Source organism: Dipodomys spectabilis, unplaced genomic scaffold (assembly GCF_019054845.1).
Source record: "Dipodomys spectabilis isolate Male_0828 unplaced genomic scaffold, ASM1905484v1 ptg000297l, whole genome shotgun sequence".
In the NCBI taxonomy this organism is placed as follows: Eukaryota; Metazoa; Chordata; class Mammalia; order Rodentia; family Heteromyidae; genus Dipodomys; species Dipodomys spectabilis.
This window is the reverse complement of record NW_024870974.1, coordinates 21,564,301-21,586,584: the sequence shown is the minus strand read 5'-3', so window position 1 is coordinate 21,586,584 and position 22,284 is coordinate 21,564,301. Positions and strand designations below refer to the sequence as shown.

General features: G+C 43.9%; 1 protein-coding gene across 1 annotated transcript; it reads right to left on the bottom strand.

Annotated features, from left to right (window-relative positions):
• Positions 1–1,137: 1,137 nt before the first annotated feature.
• On the bottom strand, positions 1,138–21,105 carry Mgat4d (MGAT4 family member D). The gene is made up of 11 exons (XM_042701760.1): positions 21,012–21,105; positions 18,114–18,272; positions 16,108–16,248; positions 12,219–12,352; positions 10,539–10,585; positions 8,663–8,758; positions 6,938–6,946; positions 6,110–6,185; positions 4,327–4,441; positions 2,586–2,716; positions 1,138–1,329 (listed from the first exon to the last, which is right to left on the bottom strand). The coding sequence occupies exons 1-11, from the start codon at positions 21,103–21,105 to the stop codon at positions 1,138–1,140; spliced, it is 1,194 nt and encodes a 397-aa protein (XP_042557694.1).
• Between the last annotated feature and the right edge of the window lie 1,179 nt (positions 21,106–22,284).

Sequence of the window (22,284 nt, the reverse complement as noted above, 5' to 3'; positions counted from 1 at the left end):
AATGTGAAGCTCACCGGGAGAGGTCTGTACAAACCGGCCTCCAACACGCCAGCCTCTGGCTTATGCACGGTGTAGCGTCTGAGGGACTGACGGCATGTGGGGCAGAGATACGCCATGCAGAAGAGAGAGCGCACTGACTGTCCACCAGCCACGATCCAGCCCTCCCCTCCACCTCTAATATGGGATTGGACATCTCCAAAAGTACCAATGTATTGATTTGAAAAAAAAGTTTTCAGTCATCACCCAAGGAGAAAGGTTGTTTATTGCAATATAGAACATGATTTCAGGTAACAATCTGTTGAAATTGAAGATTGGGGCAAATTTCAAGAAAGTTCAAAACTAAGACGGTGCATCACTAAAAAGACAGTATTTGTTTTATTGTTATAAAGTGATAAGATAATAACAAAATTATAAAATAATCTATGTGCTAGATGGCTAGAGATGAGTTTTTTCCTAATAAAATTACAGTACAGAAAATATACATCTATGTGGTTTTATAATAAGTGTAATATGTAATTGGTTAGGGAACAACTTGCATTTTAAAAGAAACAAATATTAAAGAAATGCTTTTCTTAGAAATAAATATTAAGGAAAACATACCAATAAAAGTTGAACATATATAAAACACAATGATTTAAAGCACTGAGTAGTGAAGATCATTGTGCAGATTCATTGATTTTAATACTTACCACTAAGATTTAGTCTTTAAAAATATAATTCAGTCTCTTGTCCACTCTTTAAAATGTGAAGAAGTCTTGTTCTTGCCATGACATTTTTTTCCCCAAAGAATGAGAATAACGATTTTTAAAGAAGCTGGAAGAATGAAATTCTAAGCTGGAATGAAATTCCTAATAAAAGTTATCCTGTTAGAAAATTAAAAAATAATGTCAATATATTCACACTTATTACTAAGATATTGTTGATTCTACTTTATATGGTAGGAGGTATAAGTTGAGTATTATGATTCACAAAACTCTTATTGAGTCTTATTATTTAAATTGCACAGGTGAAAATGGTAAAGCAAAGAAATTTCTATAAGGCAGATATTTTTTTTTGACCATGAGAGTCGACACAAACTTTGCAAACCCTCTGCCATGCGTTTCTGTTACAGTTGAGTGGTTGGAATGTGTTAAAGTGTCACGTCCTCACTCCTTTTCTAACCAAGAGCTTATACGTTATTGAGACATGACTGGCCACTGAAGTTCTATTTCCAAGTCTTACTTTGAGAAGTTGTCTTCTCCCAGGGAATGAAGACTGTATCCCCACATGCTGGAAGAGAGACGGCTTGTACCGAATACGAACTTTATGCTGCCGTTGCTTGCAGTCTTCCTGGGAAAGAGGACAAACAAGAATCTTCTGTAAAATCTCAGAAGGCTCCTTTCTGTTGCATTTGCTGATGGCAGACTTTTTACTATATCAGTTTTTGCTGGGCTACTACATTATTATGTTTTTTCAATTAAACAAAAATGTAATTGTTAGCTCTTTCTTCCCAGCAGAGAAACAGTCAGGGTAAGAGAAGGCTTTGGTCAAAGCCTGTATTTCTTATGATTCTTGTCTTGGAAAAACAAACTACTTTTCTACTAGCTAAATTTTTCTTTCTTCTGTTCTGATAGCTTACAAAAAATGTGTAGTTTTTTCTCCTGCCTATCCATTTCAGCCAGGTGTCATTGTCTCTATCCTTCTCTTTCTGTATTCATTATGACTGAAATTTCTTCTTCAACAATAATATGATTATCAACAATAAACATGTAAGATTAAAGTACAGAAGCTATGAGATATTTAATGGGGAAGAACAATAAAAATGTAAATATCTTTTAAATGACTAACACCAATCTTATTAAAAGCAAACATGTGTAGCTGACATGTAGTCCAGTGGTAGCACAGTCTCTAGGCTCTGGGTTCAGTCACCAGCAGCATAAAACCAAACTAAAACAAAAATATATCTGAAATGATATTGTTATTGGAGGGTTCTTTTCTAGACTTTGTACAATGCAGAGTTATTTAGTTCACCTATTTCAACCTGAATGGGTGTGGACAGTTTGGGATATTTGAGGTCAATTTCATTTTCATGGTGAAGAATTTATGCACTATAATTGTTTGCAGTGTTACCTGGTTAACCACTAAAGCCTATGTAAGTATCATGATCCCATTTTGTTTTGTAGATCTAAAGGACACTTTGATTTTAATATATGAACTCATATAAAGTTCCTCGATTATTGTTTTCATGGTCTTTACTTTTCCCATCTATTTGTTTTAATCCATACTTCATATTTGAACCAAGAATAGCAAGAACTACTTTTAGTAAATCTGTTCTTAGCATCTCTCAATTGAGTGTATTGGCCATTTATGTTTAATGTAAGTAGGGAGGGTTTAGAATTCTATTTTTTGTTACTCCCTGTTTTTTATTCTTGTGTTTATAAGTTTCTCTACATTTTTGTCCTCTTATCACCTCATGTAACATAGGGACATCCTAGTTAAAAATGTTGATGGTATCATCAGATTCAGTTTGGTAAGAAAATATAGGTAACTACAGTAGAAAGATAGAATGTTCTCTAAATATTTCACATGTATTAAGTAATACTCACATAAGGTTCCTTTGTTTCACACACTTTTACATAAAACATGTCCTCCAGGAGCAAATCTATGGGCTTATCTTGGTAGAACATTAAGAAAAAACGCACAAAGCCAGGCAGGTCCTCGGATCGAAACAGTTTTCCTGTGAAGAAAAGTAAATGAGGGGCTGGGAAGATGGCTCAGTGGTAGAGCGCTTGCCTTGCATGCCTGAGGCCCTGGGTTCCATTCCTCAGCACCACATAAGCATAATGAAAAAAGCCGGAAGTGGCGCTGTGGTTCAAGTGGTAGAGCGCTAGCTAGCTTTGAGCTGAAGAGCTGAGGGACAGCACCCAGGCCTATAAATAGCGGTCCCTTCCATCAGCACAAAGATCTCCAGAAATGACTTAAAACTATATGCCATCCTTCAGAAACACATTTTACAGAATCATTGATGGTCCAAGATGATAAACCGAAGCCTTATTATCTGCTTAGCCAGTTATGAAAGAGAAAGGGTATAAGCAAGCTGAGCTTAACATCCAAGAAGCCACTTCTGACTTCACATGCTGTCCATCAGTGAGGCAAAGCCACAGTGTTGCATTACCTGCAAACTGTAGTGGTCTTATCTAACTACCTACGACCTCATCACTTCCGGCACTTAATTCTTATTAAAAATGCTCTAGAGTGTAGGGAGGGATGGGTAGGGGAGGGAAGGGTGAGAATGTTGAAAGGGGTGATATTGCTCAACGTGTATTTATAAACTGCTTTGTTATATGTCATCTCCTTGGCACAACTACTTAAAAAATTAAAAGTGTTCTATTTCAATATGTGAGCATTCCTTTGTCGGAATTTGAGTTTAATTAATGATCCTTTTAAATAATTCACTCATTTTTATCTGTAAGTAGCTAGGTATACAAAGGGGTTTCATTCAACACACAATTTACGAGTACAAAGCATGTCCATCAGTGTCACCCATCACTGGCCACCTTACCTAGCCATCTGCATCTGACTGCACCCATCCATTCTTATTACCTCATTCTATTCCTAATAATGACTAATGATGCCCTACATTAAAAAAAACATGATTCAATAGGTCTGATTGCTGTTTTTAATATGCTGTTTTTAAAATGAAGTAAGAGGGAGACTACTCAGTCAAAAGTTCATGTTCCATAAGCGATGCAGAATGCTTATGACGTAGAGCTGTCCCCGCCGGCATACCACCCTGCTCCTAGATCAGAACTGGTGCTCCTAGGTCAGAAGCTGGATTCTCGCTATCCCTGCTCCGTCAGCCAGCATCAAGCCAGGGGATTTAGTCATGGAAATGTAAGTTTTCGTTCATTTCCTCACTTGCTGTGAGTTCAATTTTTTTGTTTTGTTTTTGCCAGTCCTGGGGCTTGAACTCTGGGCCTGAGAGCTGTCTCTGAGCTTCTTTTGCTCAAGGGTAGCACTCTGCCACTTGAACCACAGCATCACTTCTGGATTTTTTGAGTAGTTTATTGGAGATAAGAGTTTCACAGGCTTTCCTGCAGGCTGGCCTTGAACTGTGATCCTCAGATCTCAGTCTGTAATCAATCCTGAGTAGGATTACAGATATAAGCCCCTGGTACCCAGCTCTGTCATTTCCCTTTCTTCCTTCCCTTTCCTTCCCTCCATCCTTCCCTCCCTTCCTTCCTCCTTTCTTTTTGTTTCTTTTGGCTAACTAATAAGCAACTGTTATTATCAACTGGCATTAGTTGTTAAAAAGCTTGATCCCAACAAGATAGATTTATTGCTTACCTATAAATCCAATCACTGTAAACTCAATGAAAAACCAATTATTTGGAGCAATATTATGCACATAATTTGCCATTTCTTTAAAGAACATCCTTTTAGCTATGATGTCATCTTCTAGCTGAAAAATATTCAAACCAACAACAAAAAAGGAATTAGTCCTTCAATACTTCTGCTGAGTCAATTATTAGCGTGTAGGTAGACAATACTTAAAATAGGATACACTGAAAAAAGGTTCTAGTGAGGAAATTATTGTTAGTGTAATTCCCTGAGGACATTTGAGTCAGACAAATTTCTTTTTCTGGCTCTGAGACTAGCCAGATCACAGTATCTGTTTCCTAAATGCTAACCTGCAATATTCAATCTATGTCCTTGCATTGTTTGACTGCATTTTCATCTTCACAGATACCCTGGTTTTAGTGCATCTGGGCTATCACAACAAAACACTACAGATTAGTTTATACACAATGGCCATTCATTTCTCATAGCCCTGGAGTCACGGAAGTCCAAGATCCACGCACTGCACACATCCCATAGATCTGGAATCTGGTATCCAGTCTCTCATGGGCATTGACTTCTGCATGTCCTCAGGTGGGGAAAGGGGCCGGACAGACTTCTCAGCTTCTTTGATGAGTACACTAATCCCAATTATTAGGGTTCTGATCTCCAGCCCTTATCACTTCCCAAGGCTCTAATTCTGAGATTAGGAATTTAGGATTTCAACAGAGGAATCTGGGGCAGAGACGCAACATCTAGCGCATGGCAGAAATGAACTTTGCTTCCTGCCACATGCAAGTAGCAGCTACTGTGGCTGGCTGAGTGGTTTTTGGCTGGTAGATGACAGTCCACCCGCCCAGGGCCGGCTGCCACTGTGGTGTGAGGACAAGGCCACTGCAGGGAGAAGCAGAGCAGGAAACAAGGGCCTTTTGTTGTGATGTAATGTGTATCTTGTGTGATCAACGGAAGAAAAGGACTCCTAAATAAGTTGGAGGAAAATGAAAGTTCTCAGTCAAAACAGAACTGTGGACACTGGCGGGATCTTATGTTTCCATGACTTTGCATCCAATGCGGAACAGAAAAGGATTTTTAGCCCAGTAAGGACAAAGGCTTTGCCTTTCTGTAACTTTCACCAGTAACATTCCAAAATCTCTTTTCAGAGGGGCACATGGTCTATGTTGTCAAATAAATCAGATACTTTTGCGGTTGTAAACCACAACACTACTGCCGGAAAATCTGCGGCAGCTGAGCGGTAAAAATTACACACGGCAGATTTATCTTTACAAATATACTAAGGCCTCATGGGACCATGTTGCTCACAATGTGTGAGACGAGGTGGGGTAAATGCCAGGCACGTACAATGGTGACAGGTATGACAGTGTAGGCCTGTAGTCCCAGCACCTACAAGGCTGAGACAGGAGGCTCCCGAGGTCAGTCTGGGCTCTACAGTGAGTCCCTGTCACCAACAGACTTATTTAGTCTAGTAAAATAACGGGCAGAAAAACGTATACAGTGGAATTTCTACTTCACCACACTTTAGATTTTCTTTCCGGTGTGCATAACGTTATGCATAACGTTACTGCAATTTTTCCCATTACGGTAAACCCCATGGAAGATTATGGTAGAGTCAACTTCAAGCTTCTATTTGGTACCCTCATACAATAAGCATTTTCTATTTTTGAGGTACAAAGTAAGGCAGAAGACCGACCACAAGGAGGAAGGAAGGAGTTACAGGAGAGAGAGAAAGGAATACTGAATTTCACAAAAAATAACATATATGGCAAGTTTTCACCTGCAGGTAATACATGGCTTTGGGCTGGGCATACAGCATCAAAATACAAAAATCCAAGACTTGTTTCGTGTACAACCTAAAGATAAACAACAAAATTGGTCATTATTTTCATTATTATTTAGTTGGTAAGCCACCCTCTAAAAGTCAACTTTTTATAGTTAACTGACAAAGTTGGTGCTGGGTGCTGGTGGCTCATCCCTGTCATCCTGGCTACTTAGGAGGCTGGGATTTGAGGATTGCAGTTTGAAGCCTACCCAGGCAGGAAAGTTCCTAAGACCCTTATTTCCAATTGCTATCCAACAAGCCAGTAGTAGAGTGGCTCAAGTGGCAGAGTGCCAGCCTTGAGCCAAAAAAGTTAAGGGACAACATCTACCTCCTGAGTTCGCGCAGCCGAACTGGCACAGATCAATCCATTGATAAAGTTGAGTGTGTTTCTATTAAGCTCACATAACGAAAAGCTTACTATCTTTATTCTGTAGGTATTGTCTCCTTTTACTAAACTATGGTAAAATACAATCTACATTTTACCTTTCATGTTGTTAAATTTTGGACTAAGTGATCAAGTCCATGTTCTTTCTGGTATTAGGTCTTGTTCATGTGAAAGCATAAAGCTGGATTCTAGGTCTTGTCCTGAAAACACCAAGAACTAAATCTGCAGTGCAGCTCTTGCTCTTCGGAATGGCAGAATCTCACATGAAAAGATGCAAACTTAAGAAAATGAGAGCAACTGAGAAAGTTCAACATGCAGATGTGAACACTAGGGGCCAACTCACAGCGCAGTGGGGTGGGTGGGGGAGAAAGCGCCAGGGACTGCCTGTGTAGAAACACTCCTCACTACTGCGCAGGTCCGAGGCGCGGAAGAGCAGACACCGTGGTTTCAGACCGGAGGAAAAAGAGGCTGATGGGGCCAATGCGTGCGCGGAGACTAAAACACAAGGGACCCCAGCAAGTATGAGTCTCATCTCGGGTGAAAAGCAGACATGGGGTTACCATGGGGAGAAAGGCTGTGAGGGGAGCAGGGCAGGGCTTGGGCTGGGGAAAGGCCACTGCCCAGGCAGGGGCGTAGAGGGGAAAGGGACCTGGCAGGAGGGGAAGGGCTGAGTGTCCCCTAGCTTTCTGAGCCAGAAAACTGGAGCATATTCATATTTAATTTTTGAAATATTTCTAGATTCTGACATACCATATATAAAATTTTAAAACAGAACCAAGTTAATAAGATCCCATGGAAAAAATCTTTTTAAGCCTGATCCTCAGCAACATGTCTTTCTCTCTTTATTAAGTTTTGAGCAACCAAATTCATTTCCTATCCCATCTACCACAATAGGAAGGTAGTAGTAGGGGGCTGGGTTGAGCTCAGGGCCTCTCAATCACTCAGCTTGATTGGTAAATGGGAGCTCTACCACTTAAGCCTCACCTCCAGAACCACTTTTATGGGCTGTTTTGGAGATGGAGTCTCGTGGACTTTTCTGCCAAGGATGGCTCTGAACCATGATCCTCTAGCTCTCAGCCTCCTAATGAGCTTGGCTTCCAGGTGAGCCATCTGTGGGCACTAAACCCCCAATATCAGTTTACTTCACCACAATACATACCCTTATACATACTCCCTGTGGCTTACGTTTACCTTTACAGGGTGTTTACATTTTTGAGGCTCTTTTATAGCATTTCATCATGTATAGTGGGAAGATAAGGAAATGAAGGATCAAAGGCTAACCGACCTGCCTGGGACATCCAGGATGGAGAGGAGCAGAGGCTAGAATCCTGATGCAGTGATTTATAATCCCTGCTCCCCTACCTGCTTCGTGGGTGGAATCATCTGTCTACAAATGTAAGCAAAGACAACTCGCAGATGTGCCGGCAAGTGGGGGAGTTGGAGATGCCAGGTGTGGCTTTGCCCATTTCTTTTTTTTTTCTTCTTTTTCTTCTGTTTTTTGGGTCCAGTCGTGGGGCCTGAACTCTGGGCCTGGGCGCTGTCCCTCAGCTCTTCAGCTCAAGGCGAGCGCTCTACCACTTGAGCCACAGCGCCACTTCCGGCTTTTTTCTTTTTGCTTATGTGGTGCTGAGGAATGGAACCCAGGGCCTCATGCATGCAAGGCAAGAGCTCTACCACTGAGCCACCTGCCCAGCCGGCTTTGCCCATTTCTGTGGACTATGTACCCCTGCTGTGTCTGATCTCACACCACCACCCACTTCCCCGGCCTGGATGACACACAGTGGCAGGTTTTGCAGCCAATTCACCTGGCTCAGCTCTCTCTCTCTCTCTCTGTCTCTGTCTGTCTCTCTCTCTGTCTGTCTGTCTCTCTCTCTTCCCCCCTTTAATCCCCTCTCCTTTCCTCTCTCCCTCCCCCTTTCTCAATCCTTGCTCTCTCTCCCTCCCTCTCTCTCTTTTCCCCTCACTGGCTGGTGCTCTACCAGCTGACCACCACTGCAAACCCTGAGCCCCTGGGTGCCTGAGGAAGTATCTGCAGTGCTCTCCCCGCTTCAGGGAGGAGGCAGGGCACTCAGCAGCCTTCTTTAAGGCTCCCTAGCTTACCCTACCTTTTCATTTGTGCGTGCCCAGTCACCGTCTCGTTGCTGAGGATCAGGTTTGGATAGAAGAAAGTGGGTATTGTAATGACTTCTATGCTCCCCATCTGCACGTACCAACTGAATCTAAACACACACACAAATGGAGGCTGATGATTCAATATTCAATTCATCAAAATGACAAGAACTTACATAACTTTATGCATGTCTGTATGATATTTTGCTTTGAATTATTTCATGTGTTAATACATGATATTAAAGTGCTGAATTTTATAAAGACGGGAATATCACAAATTTAAACTAGTTTAAAATTAGTAAAGAAGATAGGAATATGGCTTCTGAACTCAGAGACTGGGGTTGGCCCATGGTGGGAGCATGTACTTTGAGCATCTTTATTTTTAAAAAATTGATAGCAGTATATCAATTAAGGACACCACCAAAATACATTAAATACTTCTCGCAAAAGTTGTAATTGCATTTTGCAGGGCCAGAAACTGAACCCAGGGCCTTGCACATGTGAGGCAAGAAATCTAACATAGCCACATCCCAAGGCCTTTAATAGAAATATCGTACCATCAAGGCCAACCATGGAAAGCCAGGTAGAAAATTACACATGATCTTTCTTTAGAGATAAATTACGTGACTTTTAAATGGTATTTAAATGTAGGCATTATGATATTAATATATTGAATCCTCAAGGAAATGTTATTTTTTACTGTACAGGGAAATCAGGACAAGATTTATATGAATGACACAATTTGTGTACATTGTGCAGCATAATAAATGAGCTTTATGGTATTTTTCCACACATTTATAGTTCACAGAAAAAGTGATATTCTGATAAATGTTCAAAGGTGTAAAACAATTATGGTATTTCTCTCATTGATCGCTAATATTACTTCCTATCTTTCCTTCCCTACCTCCATTTCATTTCTTAGTTTTCTCTTTTCTTTCTCTTCCTCCAACCCCTTTTCTTATTGCATTATTCTAATTAACTTTACAACTACTGATACACTCAAAAGATGCAGGGTCAGCTAAGGATGGAGACCCCTGTATACCTGTGTTTCTTGTGGCACCATTCACAATAGCCAAATTGCAGCATCAGTGTAGGTGCCCTCGAAGATGACTGGATAAAGAAAATCTCACACACACAAACACACACACACACACACACACACACAGGGGTTTTCAGCCACTTAAAATTTTGCCATTTTCTGTAAAATGGTTGGAATGAGAAATAATCTCTTTTAAAATAAGCCAGTCCCACAGAGACAAATACCATGTTTCCTCTCACTGGTGGAAGCTGGGGGGAGGGGCAATAAAACATGGTAAGGTCACAGACAGACAACAGGGAGAGGAAGGGGAAGGGAAGGAGGAGGACAGACAGGGATAAGAAAGAGCAACTGAGGGGTGGCTGTGATCAAAGGATGTTAGTATGCGTTGTAGAAATGTCATGATGAAACCTCTTACTTTGTATGAATTAATACATGCCAATGAAAAGGACTGAAATTTTTTTTTTAAAGTCCAAGTAGTTATGTACCCTTCAGAGTAAGAAATGTTCTGGAAATATAAACCATAAGAATTGTACAGCAATTGAAAACAGTGGAGGCAAATGAAACTATCATCATTGATAGCCATGCAATCATCCAACAGGGTCCTAGAAATACAAATGTTAAGTGACAAGTAATTTCTTCTTCCCATAACTGATGAAAAGAAAGATTCTAGCCTGGTGTGGTGATACCTGTCTTTTCTGGCACGCACCACAGGTTAGAAAGATATATAGGTTCATTCTCCACTTCTGTATTCATTACAAGAGCATTCATAAATTATAGCATAATTAGACAGAGAGTAAAGCAGGAGAGAAATGAAAGAATGGCTAGTTTTTAATTTACCGGGTGATACTTACTTTTTTTTAATCATTTTCACAACAGAATTTAAATAATCTTCATTATTCTAAAAAGGAAAAAAATACTGAAACTGAGTAAATCTCCTAGTTTTATTGATACAACATTTTTGCAACCTGCCATTTGGGTATAGAATGTTATGTCCTAGCCATTTCTAGTGTTTTCTCACTTTTTATGAGAGCAGTTAAAATACAGACACTGAATACGAACATGTCGCCTTACTATAGTAGGAAATACTGCTTTGCATTCATTACATTTAGAAATTACTATACAAAAATCTTACTGTCTGAAAGTGTTCTGCTCCAAAAAGTGTTACCTGAGAATGAATTGCTTCAAAGAACTATTCTTTTAGAAAACATCTTCAGTTGGTGGACATGATATGACAGTAAGCTAATTCAGAATGATTGGATGTTTTCCCACACGGTATAATTCAGAGCCATTCCCCAGGTTTTCAGCCTGTGAAGATGCTTTCTAAATCTGATCCTTGAACATAGAACAGTGTGCGAGACTGGATGACAGAATCTTCTGTAACGTGCTTTCTGTAGTTAACCCTCTCAGGATGATATTTATAAAATAAAATGGATGGCAATATACACAAAATATAGCACTACAGCCCGTTAGCATTTCTAGCAAAAAAAAAAAATTCTGGGAATAATTTGTAGGTCAACAGTCCTCTGATCAAACCTAACCACGTTGAAAGGCAGCACTGAATGCATGAAACCAGGATGCATGTTCTAATGTGTAGGAGAGTTTCGTAAGCAACAGTCCACTGACAATTCTTAAAACAAGTATTTACTCTGTGCGGTGCATGGGACTAAGTAGAAGTACTCTAGATTTATTAGCCCATCTCATTCCCAAACACCCCTGTGGAAGAGTAACATTATCATCACTGTTGTACAGGTGAGGGAAGTGAACCACAGAGCAGTTGGGTGCATTGTCTGTGGTTACCAGCCAGCAAGCGAAGGGGCTCGCGTCTATGCCTTGGAAATCTGGGTCCAGAACCCGTGTTCTCAGGGGTCCTACTCTTCGGCTATATTTTTATTGGGTTTAAACCCTTGATGGGTTATTTCCAAAGGAATTTGAATTTTCGAGACAAAAGTCCCATATGTTGTAAATGGGATACATGTTGCCAAATTCCCCTTCAGAAAATTTATGGTACTCAAAATTTCAACAGATACATGGATTAGGGCTTAAAAGATTTTTGAAGCCATTAGACCTAGATGTGAAGCTATTAATCCCTGGGCAGATTCCTCTTTGAAGTTGGATCTGCTCCTCTCAGGGCAGTGATACTCTCGGTGAGGCCCTGGGGCATGGGGCAGAGGCCTTCAATGGTTGGCGGTTAGTCCTGCGTGCACCTCTGGACTTGGACGCCCATCTTTGATTGAGGAAGCAGCTTTTGTTTTCATCACAGTAGTGGTCCATTTTAGAGTTCTGTTTATAACATAATTTCTATATTTTACAGTGTCCAGGGATCCTACATAGGTAAATGCAATTCAAATTTGGCCAACTTGTATTTCCCACATTGTGTTTTCTTTAGAGATTTGAATGTTTTTTTCTCTTCTCATCAAAGCATGTATTTTTTTTAAAATTATTATTCTTTAAAAGTTGCTACTGGCCTGGTGACTCTGTGGAGGGAGGAAGGGGGGGGCATCGGGGGAGGAGGACCAGGCCCCCATACATACGTCTGCGACGGAGACAATGACCACAGCGTCCTCTGCCTCAACGGTCGTCATCCTGGAGACCAGGGAGGTGAGCGTGTAGGTCAGGTAGCTGTGGTTTCCTCGGCTGACTGTGGGGATGCCCAGGGCGAAGGACACTGCGCACAGGAGACAGGGGCGGGGGGCATGGCCGCAGTCACGGAGCAGAACCGAGCCCCCGTGGGGGTTGGTCTCAGCATTACAGAAACAATGCAAATCACGGACCCTACTTCTGGCACCTCTCCCAATTCTGTGCAAGGAAACTCCCATTTGCAGCGGACTGCAAATCATATTAAAGGTATTAAGCGGGCGCCATGTTTTCTGATGGGGAGATTTTGACACAACAATCACACACTTCCTATTTATTATAGCTTTCATCTGTCTAACTCAGTACATGCCATTTTACAGTGGCCAATTCTTTCCTGCTTTTCATAAAGAGATGCTGGAACCCCCATTCAGGGTTTTGTCCTTCCTTCCTTCCTTCCTTCATTCCTTCCTTCCTTTCTTTCTTTTGTTCTTTCTTTCTTTCCTTCTTTCTTTCTTCCTTCCTTCCTTCCTTCCTTCCTTTCTTTCTTTCTTTCTTCCTTCCTTCCTTCCTTCCTTCCTTTCTTCCTTCCTTCCTTCCTTTCTTCCTTCCTTCCTTTCTTTCTTTCTTCCTTCCTTCCTTCCTTTCGTTCTTTCTTTCCTTCCTTCCTTCCTTCCTTTCTCTCTTTGTGGCAGTATGGGGTTTGAACTAAGGGCCTCGTGTTTGCTAAGCACTTGATTCTATCACTTGATAGAATCCCAATTTTTGCTTTAGTTATTTTTCAAATAGAGACCCACATGTTTGTGCATGATTGGTCTTGGACCGAGATCTTTCTACCTATGGCTCCTGTGTTGCTGAGATTACAGGCATGCACCACCTCACCTGCTCTCAACTTTCACATTAAAGACTATAATTTACCAAACATTATTTTTTATGAACAGCATAAATTAGAAATCAACTTGGAAACTGAGAGATCCTCTATGAATATAATTCCTGACCTGGCTCCCCTTGAGTTTGGATCTTAAAAAAAAAAACACCTATATTTCCAAGTGTGTTTGAGGCCCTTATGACCTAGTTGTGACATCTCTTTTGCATGAACTTTCTCCTCCTCCCAAACTGTCTGCACATCACCTCTGGGCCTTTGAACATGCCCTTTCTTGTTGGGTAGAACATTCCTGTTCCTCCAGGCTAATTCCACACGTTATTCTGGGTTTGGCTAAGCAGCCATTTTGATGCCAGATTCACACTACCTCTGTCTGCTGAGGAACATGTTCCCCTGTCTCTCCTGGCACTCATCCCTCTTGTCATTACCCTGCCTACTCAGTGAGTGCAGTTCTGCCTCTCTGGCTTGCTCCCCATGATACATCAACACTTAGAGAATTCCTGACACCAGCAGGGTCACTAAACTTGGGGTAAATAAGCTAATGGCCCGCCCCTTCACCATTCTCCATTTGGCTTCTTCTTATTTTGCTACTGACAACCCCAGCCCAACTGTACGTGCAAATCTGTATATATATTTCTTTTCTAGACCTTCCTGCTGTGGCAGCTTTACATATTTCTTCTCCTCCACGTGATGACCAACTTCCACTTTCCCGCCATCTGCCTCCTGCCTTTTCTCTATTTTGCCTACCCCTGATTCTTTGTACTCTCGTGTTAGTTTGATACCATTTCCTTCAAACACTCCCCTTCGTTTTCTTGGTGTGGGTTGCCTGTCCCCACAACAAGATTCCCACTAAGCGCATGGATCGTTTCCCCCACATGTGACCCGCTCATTTAGCACTATCAGGGGGAGCCCCATGTTTTGGTTGCAATTCTGTCCCTATGGGCTAATGAGCTCTCAGAACAAAGCAGCAGCTGGCCAAGCGAGGGCAAGGAAAGACTTCCCACAGAAGCTGTGGGAAGGGCTGGGAAGTCATGGAGTCACATGACCTGAGGATGGGCTGGCAGGTAAGGGAGTCACGTGACCTGAGGATGAGCTGGCGGGAGCTGGGGCTTCTCGCCACCAAAGGCAGTGCTCAGCACTGCAGAAACCCACCTTCTACAGATGGTCCTTAGAGCAGCTGAGTTTACCCTGGGCCCACTCCAGGGCTCCTGGGGAATTTGAAGCAAAAGCTGCGCATGATCAGTTAGGAATTTTAGAGGCACGCCTCAGGGAAGTGAAGGAAAAATAGATTGACTCTAGCAATAATGAATCCATAAGAAAACATTTAGATGTGCTTTGATGGCAGGCAAGAAATCACAAGGGCACTCACTCAAAAATAGTAAGGGGAGGGCTTACAGAGAACCTGAGAAGACAGGAAAGAGATTCTCCACGAGGACATGTTTCACCAGAGCCAAAATCACCTTTCAATTGTCTTTGCTCAAAAGTTGAGAAACATCACCAAAAGGGCCTCAAAGGGAAGATGTCGATGTACTCATCCTGTGTGCTGATCAGGACACACTCAGAGAGCTGGGAAATCACTCTGTACCATCGCCTCTCACCGGCCTTCCTCTCCCTCAGTTCAGGGCCTCTGCTGCTATCAGCTAATTCAAGGCTACTCTTCTCCTTGCTGTCTAGAATCTTACGGTTTCGACATGCTTTTTCTGCTGTGTTTCAGCGTCTCCTCCAGAAAACTTAAGCTTTTGTCTAGCATACAGTGTTATACTCATACATCAAAGCACATATTTCTACAACATTTAAATGTGACATTCCAGAGTCTCTAAAGAACTAATCTGATGCAGTTCAGGACACCTCAAGTGCGAGATCAAAAAGTTCCTTGGTTTCCCTACGGCTCAGCTTTCTCAGGTATATAGACATGGAACTATGCCTTATTGTACTGGGATTACTTGAAATAAAGAATATACTGTCTCAGTCTGAGGACTACAGTAAGATAACATTAGTAAATGCTAAACCGTGTCATCTGGCACCAACATCCCAATATAGTAGACATGGTTAATCCCTATAGGCACGTGATATGGAATGTTACTAATGCCCAAGACCTGCTTATGGTGTCTGTCAGTAAATTTTTCCAGTGAAAGGGTAGATAGTGATATCTTTTTGCTTTTTGTGTGTTTGTTGTTATTGTTTTGTGCCAGTCCTAGGGCACTGGGCACTGTCCCCAAGCTTTTGTCCTCAAGGCTAGGGCTCTACCACTTGAGCCACAGCTTCACTTCCAGCTGTTTTGTAATTTGGTACAGATGAGCCTCATGGACTTTCCTGTCTGGTCTGGCTTTAAACCACAATCCTCAGATCTCAGCCTCCTGAGTAGCTAGGATGACAGGCGAGCCCCACTGGCACCTAGCCAGATAGTAAGGTTTGTGAGTCTCGGGCCACTGTCTCTGTGACAACCACTCGGTCTGCCATGACAGCACAAAGGCAGACAGTCACCAAGGAAACCAGTGGGCCTGGCCATGTTCTCCCACTGTGGGCTCACCCACTGGAACCAATGGGGTTTATTCTGAGCCTTGGCCCAATGTCACGGGGCTTTCTGAAACTCTCGTGCCTTTCCCTGTCGTTTGTCTGCTGAGGCCAAACAGCTCTTCCACAAACCTTCTGCTGACCTTGGGCTCAAGAAAGACGGGGAGCAGGAAAACTACCAGGTAAGGACAATTCCTACCAAACCCAAGGCGAAGAGATCTGTCATGCACTTTGAAAACTCCCTATGTACACATGACTTACATTGCCTTGTTTTCAGAGCATCTGGAATGACACTGAATTTGAGTTGCTCACAGAACATTCTGACTTCTGGTAATCCAATGGCACTGTGGCTGGTGGTCCACCTATCTGAGTATGGTAGAGATAGCGTATACTGCTGGACATGCAAGTATATCCCCAAACATACTTAACTTCCAGATTTGAAATATTCTTACCTCCTTTTTTCCCTTTGCCAATGACGACGTTAGGGTACAGTCTACCGAATTTCCGGAGGTGAGGGAGGAAGAACTTCATGTCTTCGAATCTGTCAGCTGCAGTGGTGACATTCTCACTCAATCTGTCCCCTTCCTCCTTGGCTGAAAGACTGCGATAGTTTCTCTCTGATACAAATTTTAAAATGAAGTTTAACATATTAATATACAGATTAATAGGCTAGTCAAGGGAACTATACTCTTTTATTAGCAAATATTGGCCATACAAAGGAAGGGATTTCCGTGTGCTATTTCCACACTTGCATATAATGGGAAATGTGAATTGTCACGATTCTAGGCCTATAAAATATAGCTCAAAGATGATTAACAATAATATCTGCCCCATCGATTAGAGCCATGTTCAATTTAAGCCTTGCTCTAAGACCTGTGCCAGCGGCCCAAAGGACGGCCCGTTCCAGGGGAAGGAAGTCCAGCAGGGACAGGCCACCACTGGGTCCTCTGCTGCTCTGAGCAATAGCATGACATTTTCAGTCTTCAGAATGTTGCTTTGCAGCACCTGAAAGTGTAATGTGTCTATCTGTGCCATTTATTACTTTAAACAAAAACAAAACAACTTGGAGGGGTCACACCACCCAGTTTAAATTTACAACATGTAATACAGAACAGTGTCGCTACAGAAAAATCTTTCCACGACTAATGGATCAGATCACAGGAAGTAAAAGTAGATCTTCACCTCTCTGGAGGAATCTGGTTTTTGATAAAGGAACAAAAATAATCAGTGTCCCCCAAACCAAAATACACTGTAAAAATATTTGTTCTCTGAAGAATGCCAGCAAGAAAATGAAATGATGAATCAAAAGTATTTTGAAATAGTTTGCAATTGTAGATCCATCTGACATATATACAAGATAATATACCAAACACTTGAAACTCAGTAAGAAAACCAACTGTCTGAATAAAAATTTCTCGATACCACAGAAACATTAAAGATGCCCAGTATTGTTAGTCACTAGGGAACTACGGCTTACCACTGAGGTACCCTGACACCAGATTAGCTGTAAAAATCCAGAGTGAATAGAACTGCTTATGCGGCTAGAGATAATGCAACCTGGTACATTCACTCTGAAAATGGCATGCAGTGTCTACAAAGTCAAATGTACCTTTTTCCTGTGCCACATCAACTCCACTACTTACATAATATTATCCTTAAAAAATGAAACTGTCTCTTCCTACTAAAATCATACACATGGACGCTATAGTAGACCCTCAATGGCTGAAACAATAAACTTGTGTTACTTGTACCTCCACACAATGGAATGCTACTTAACAGTAAAAAAGGAACCAGTCTCCAAGGATTGTGTGCTACATCACTAGATGACTGTTTGTTTGGAATCTGGGGAGCGGGGGAGGGCATATTACAGGGAGAGAGAGCTAATTGGTCAGTGGCTGCCAGGAGTTAAAAGTTGGGGGGAAGATTTGATTACAAGTCAGGCATTTTTATCCTGAAATTTGGAGCCACTGAATTCTTATATTCAGGATGGGCTAAAGTGAATACATGAGAATGGAACTACAGAACACAGAGGAAAGCCAGCGGTGTGTGAGGCATCATCCTGGTGAGACCTGAAGATGGCCAACCAGTGTAGAGATGAGAATGCTGCATAGGTTTACAGATGGGGAATGTAAGGGATCGCCTATTGGTGGAGTGGAGGTGTGCTGGTAGAAGAGAGGTCAGAGGTGACCTCTCTGGGAGCATCTTTTCGGTGGGTCATACGGAGAGAATGCAGTTCAGAAATACTCAGAAAGACGCCTGTCAAGGCAAAAATGGGATCGTGTCTGTGCTCTTGTTACCTGAGTTTTGCATGTTTCATAATAAAGAGCCAACACTGGTTGACTTACATTCATTGAAAGGGAATGCCTTAAAAACAGAAGGCATTAAATCCCGATGATCAGAAATAAAGCATATTTAGAGGAAACGAATTACTGTACATAAACATAAAGGTAGCACAAACCTGCGGTTCGTGATGAATCTTCTCTCCGAGTAATACCATGCTTCATCTGAATCAGGGCTTTCATTAGATCTTTGCGATTATTTTCACTGGTGTTTTTTAAACGTATTAGGCTCTCCTTAATCTCCAAAACATGGTTCCTACAATTAATCAACTGATTGCCTGCGGGGGGGGGGGGGGGGGGGGGGCAGATATACATGCTTACTCAGTGACTGCATCACATACTTTTCCATAACAAAATATCTTCAATATATAGTATAGAAAGTACTATATATGAGGATTGCATATATGAATCTATGTGGTATATAGTATGTATATATACATATATATGGAATATATGGTATATATGTACATGTACAGGAGATTAGAAAGAACTAAATTTTATAAATAGTAATACAGAGGAAGCTGGGTTATTAGTGGTTTTTAATTTTTTTTTTTTTTTGCCTTAGCACATTGGCTCTTCCATCCTTTCTAATTTTTCCACCCCTTCTCAGATAATGTTTTCTCGGAAGTGTACCTGACTTGGGCTCAAGGCCCTGAGTTTGGAACAAAGGGTACTCCAGCTTCTAACAACAGTTTATCTCAAACCTTAGCAAATGGTTTGAAAAGAAGTTGTCCTTTCTCAGTCCTGAGTGGGTGCTGGTGACCCATGCTGGCAATCCCATCTATTCAGAAGGCTGAGGTCTGAGGATTATGGTGTGAAGCCATGCAGGGAGTAAAGTCTATGAGACTCTTATTTCCAATTAATGAGGTAGAAGTGGGGCTTAAACAGAGGACTGGCCTTGAGTAAAAAAGCCAAGCAAGAGTGGAAGGTCCTGAGTTCAAGACCCCGTACCAGCACAGGTAACCTGCCAACCATCCTGTTATTAATATCCATCTTTATCTTCTTCTTTTTTCTTTTTTAGTATCACTGATTACCACCTGACCTCTTCTGTGGCAAACATTGTATAATGTTGCTCCTCATCTCAAAATCCTCCAAGGATTCCCCTTTTGTTAAGGTCTGTCTCAGGAGTGCTCTAGGATGCAAACTGAAGGAAAGCAAGGACTTTACTTTGTAAACTATGAAATCCCCAAGCCGCCTGCGCCCAGCCAGCTCCGGCTCTTCCACAAGCAGGTGCTGAATGCATGAAGGGTTTGGACTTGTCAAACACCAGGCCCAATTTAGAAACTGAAGCGTGCTTTCCCCGGAAGAACTGTAACTAGCCGCAGCATCCTGGCCTGTTCACACAGTGCAAACTCAGGATGCTGACAAACCTGAGAGTGGGTGTAGCCCAGCCTGGAAAGCCCTCTGTGACCAGGGTTTCCCAGGCAATATTTTCTCTGCTCGTGTGTTTGGAGTTGGTATGTCATGGGTGACGCAACCCAACTGCATTTCCACTGTGCAGGACAGTCCCTGAAGGATCAATTTAGGTAAAGCGTGCCGAGCAAGCGTTGTCTCTAGAGGAAGCAGTATTTACAGAGACAGGCCCACAGACACGTTAAAAGACACCATTTCTAATCATAGATCATTCTTTTTTAAAACTGTATTTTTATCTGTAAGTAGTCGTACAAAGGGGTAGTTATTCAATAAACCAGTCTGGCACAACATCTCCATCATCTTGATCACCCCTTTCATCCTCCCCAGCCCTCCTAACCCCAGCCCGCATCTCAGCGTCCCTGGTTTCAATGGATATGCATTGAATATTATGACTGCTTTCTTCCCCACGTCCTCTCATTTGTCAGCCCCGCTGCTGCCTATGCACTGCTCTGTGGTCAGTTAAATCTACATGTTTAAGATAGTTACATGGTGTGCATGGCCACTCAGGATTGAGTAGGACAACTTTTTTCAAACCATTTGGCTAAGGTTTGAGACAAATCACCATCAGAAGCCTTGAGTCCCCTGAGCACCTTTTGCAGTACTGGTCTGAACTCAGGGGCTTATGCCCACATCCAGCGCACTTCCAAGAGAAGATTATCTTAGAAGGGGTAGGAGTAGGAGGCACAGCTAAGAACAAGTGCAAGGGTCACCTGGTAAACAACCAGGGGACAAGCATGCTGCAGGCGTGGCTCAAGGGGTAGAGGTCCCACCTTGCAAGCCGGGGGCACAAGACAGAATGACAGGAAAATTTCCGTTTGCTGGTGACAGCTCTACATTCATTGAATGTGTGTGCCAGCTTTCGCTTTGGCTTTTTCTTTACCTATGTCAACCAACTTTCTTTGGGCTCAGGTTGGTGGGTGTGTGATTTTTGTGTTGTTGTTTGGCTCTAGTCCTGGGGCTCAAACTCAGGGCCTAGGTGCTGTCCCTTGAGCTTCATTTGCTAAAGGTTGGCACTCTACCACTTGAGCCACAGCTCCACTTCTGGCTTTATGGTGGTTTATTGGAGATGAGTCTCACAGCCTTTCCTGCCCAGGCTGGCTTTGAACTCTGATCCTCAGATCTCAGCCTCCAGAGCAGCTAGGATTTCAGGCGTGGGCCAACACACAGGTCTTAGACACCACAGCTGAAAACACATTGGATGTCGTGTCCAGTCGGACACTGTGAACCTCACTTTGGAGCACTGACCGGTACATGTGGGTTTTCGGCTGTCGTGTTTATTGACTTCAGCGTTATGTGGGTGACTCACGACCGCCCAACGGAAAGCTGGGGGTCCTGGTGCAATTCACAGCACGGGGGGGGGGGGGGGGGGGGGACGGACCCTGACCCGGAGGGCAGGGCGGGAGGAGGAAGGATGGGACCGGGTGGGGGGGAGGCGGCCAGGGCGGTTGGCGCCCGTTACCCCCAACCGCCGGGGCCTGGGGGCCCGGGGCGGCCGGAGCCCCGCGGCTGGCCCAACCCCACGGCGGGCAGGCGGCCCCCCTAGCCCCGCGCCCCGCGCCCCGCGGGGGGCTGTGGGGTCGGGGTGGGGTGGGGGAGCTGCTTACTGGTCTGGGTCATCCTGGAGATGCAGAAGCAGGAGAAGCTGAAGAGCATGAAGGCCGCCAGGGCGATCAGCAGGTTCACGTGCTTGGTCCTCATGTCGCCCTTCCCGCGGCGGGGGGCGGCCAGCTTGGCGGTGGGGACGCGGCCCGGCCCTGAGTTCGAGGGGGCGGCGCGCGCCCTCCGCGCGGGGCCGCCCGTCCGCCGGGCACGGGCAGAGCCCCGGACAGGCCTCGGGCACGCTCCCCCGGACACGTCCAGGACAGGCCTCAGACACGCCCCGGACTGGCCCTGGACACACCCAGAACACGCCCAGAACACGCCCCGGACACATCCAGGGCAGGCCTCAGACATGCCCCGGACTGGCCCTGGACAGGGTCCTCCCCAACTGGCCCTGGACACGGCCCCGTACAGGCCCTGGACACACCCAGAACATGCCCAGGACACGCCCAGGGCAGGCCTCAGACATGCCCCGGACTGGCCCTGGACACGGGTTCCCCCCAACTGGCCCTGGACACGCCCCGGACAGGCCCTGGACACTCCCGGGACACGCCCCCGGACACGCCCCGGACACGGGGAAGCGAATCCCTCCACGTGCGAGGCTTTGAGCGCGCCGTGGCTTTCGCTCCATGCGAGGACTGCAGTTTTCCTCTGGAATCCGGGCACGATTCCGACGTGTCCCCCGAGCCCCGATCAGGAACGGCTCGGGTAGAAGGCATCGCGGCTCCTCACTGCTTCGAGGGCTTCTGGAAACCAGCGCGTCCTCTGGTTTGGCTGGAGGCACAGCAGGCGGCGCTGGCCACAGATGGCGGCATCGCTGTCCCCGTCACATCCCTGCCACCCCCTGGGGATGCTTCCTCCACTCCTCAGGATGCTCCTCTTCCTGCCACTTGCTGTCTACGACTGTTTCCAATGTTATCCAGGGTGAACATTTTAAAAATGAGACCTTCCTTCATTGTCAATCAGGTGCATTATTCTCATTATTCTCAGCCGGTTACACGGACTTCCCCCGGATTGTGAGAGTCACTAGCAGACTTTTTTTTACTAACTTCCTACCGTACTGGGTAGCTTCCTGATAAACCGAGACGCTGTTGTACTTTGGTAGAAAGCATCTTGAGATGTAGAGCGTTCTGCAACAGCAGTGGGCTGGTAGTTGCTGAAGCAGAGATGCTACTTGCTTAGCTGTCCTAATGCTCCGGAGACTTGGGTTGGCATGAATTCTTGGGAGAATTTTGCTCAGCTTCCTCTTTATTGTAACAGCTTCCTGATATTACCAAG

Coding starts and splice junctions, on each gene's coding strand:
- Mgat4d (XM_042701760.1), bottom strand. CDS start 21,105: ATGAGGACCAAGCACGTGAACCTGCTGATCGCCCTGGCGGCCTTCATG. Junction 16,249..18,113: donor AGATTCATCACGAACCGCAG/GTTTGTGCTACC, acceptor GCAGTCTTTCAG/CCAAGGAGGAAGGGGACAGA. Junction 10,586..12,218: donor TCATTGTCTCCGTCGCAGAC/GTATGTATGGGG, acceptor TTTCCTTTTTAG/AATAATGAAGATTATTTAAA.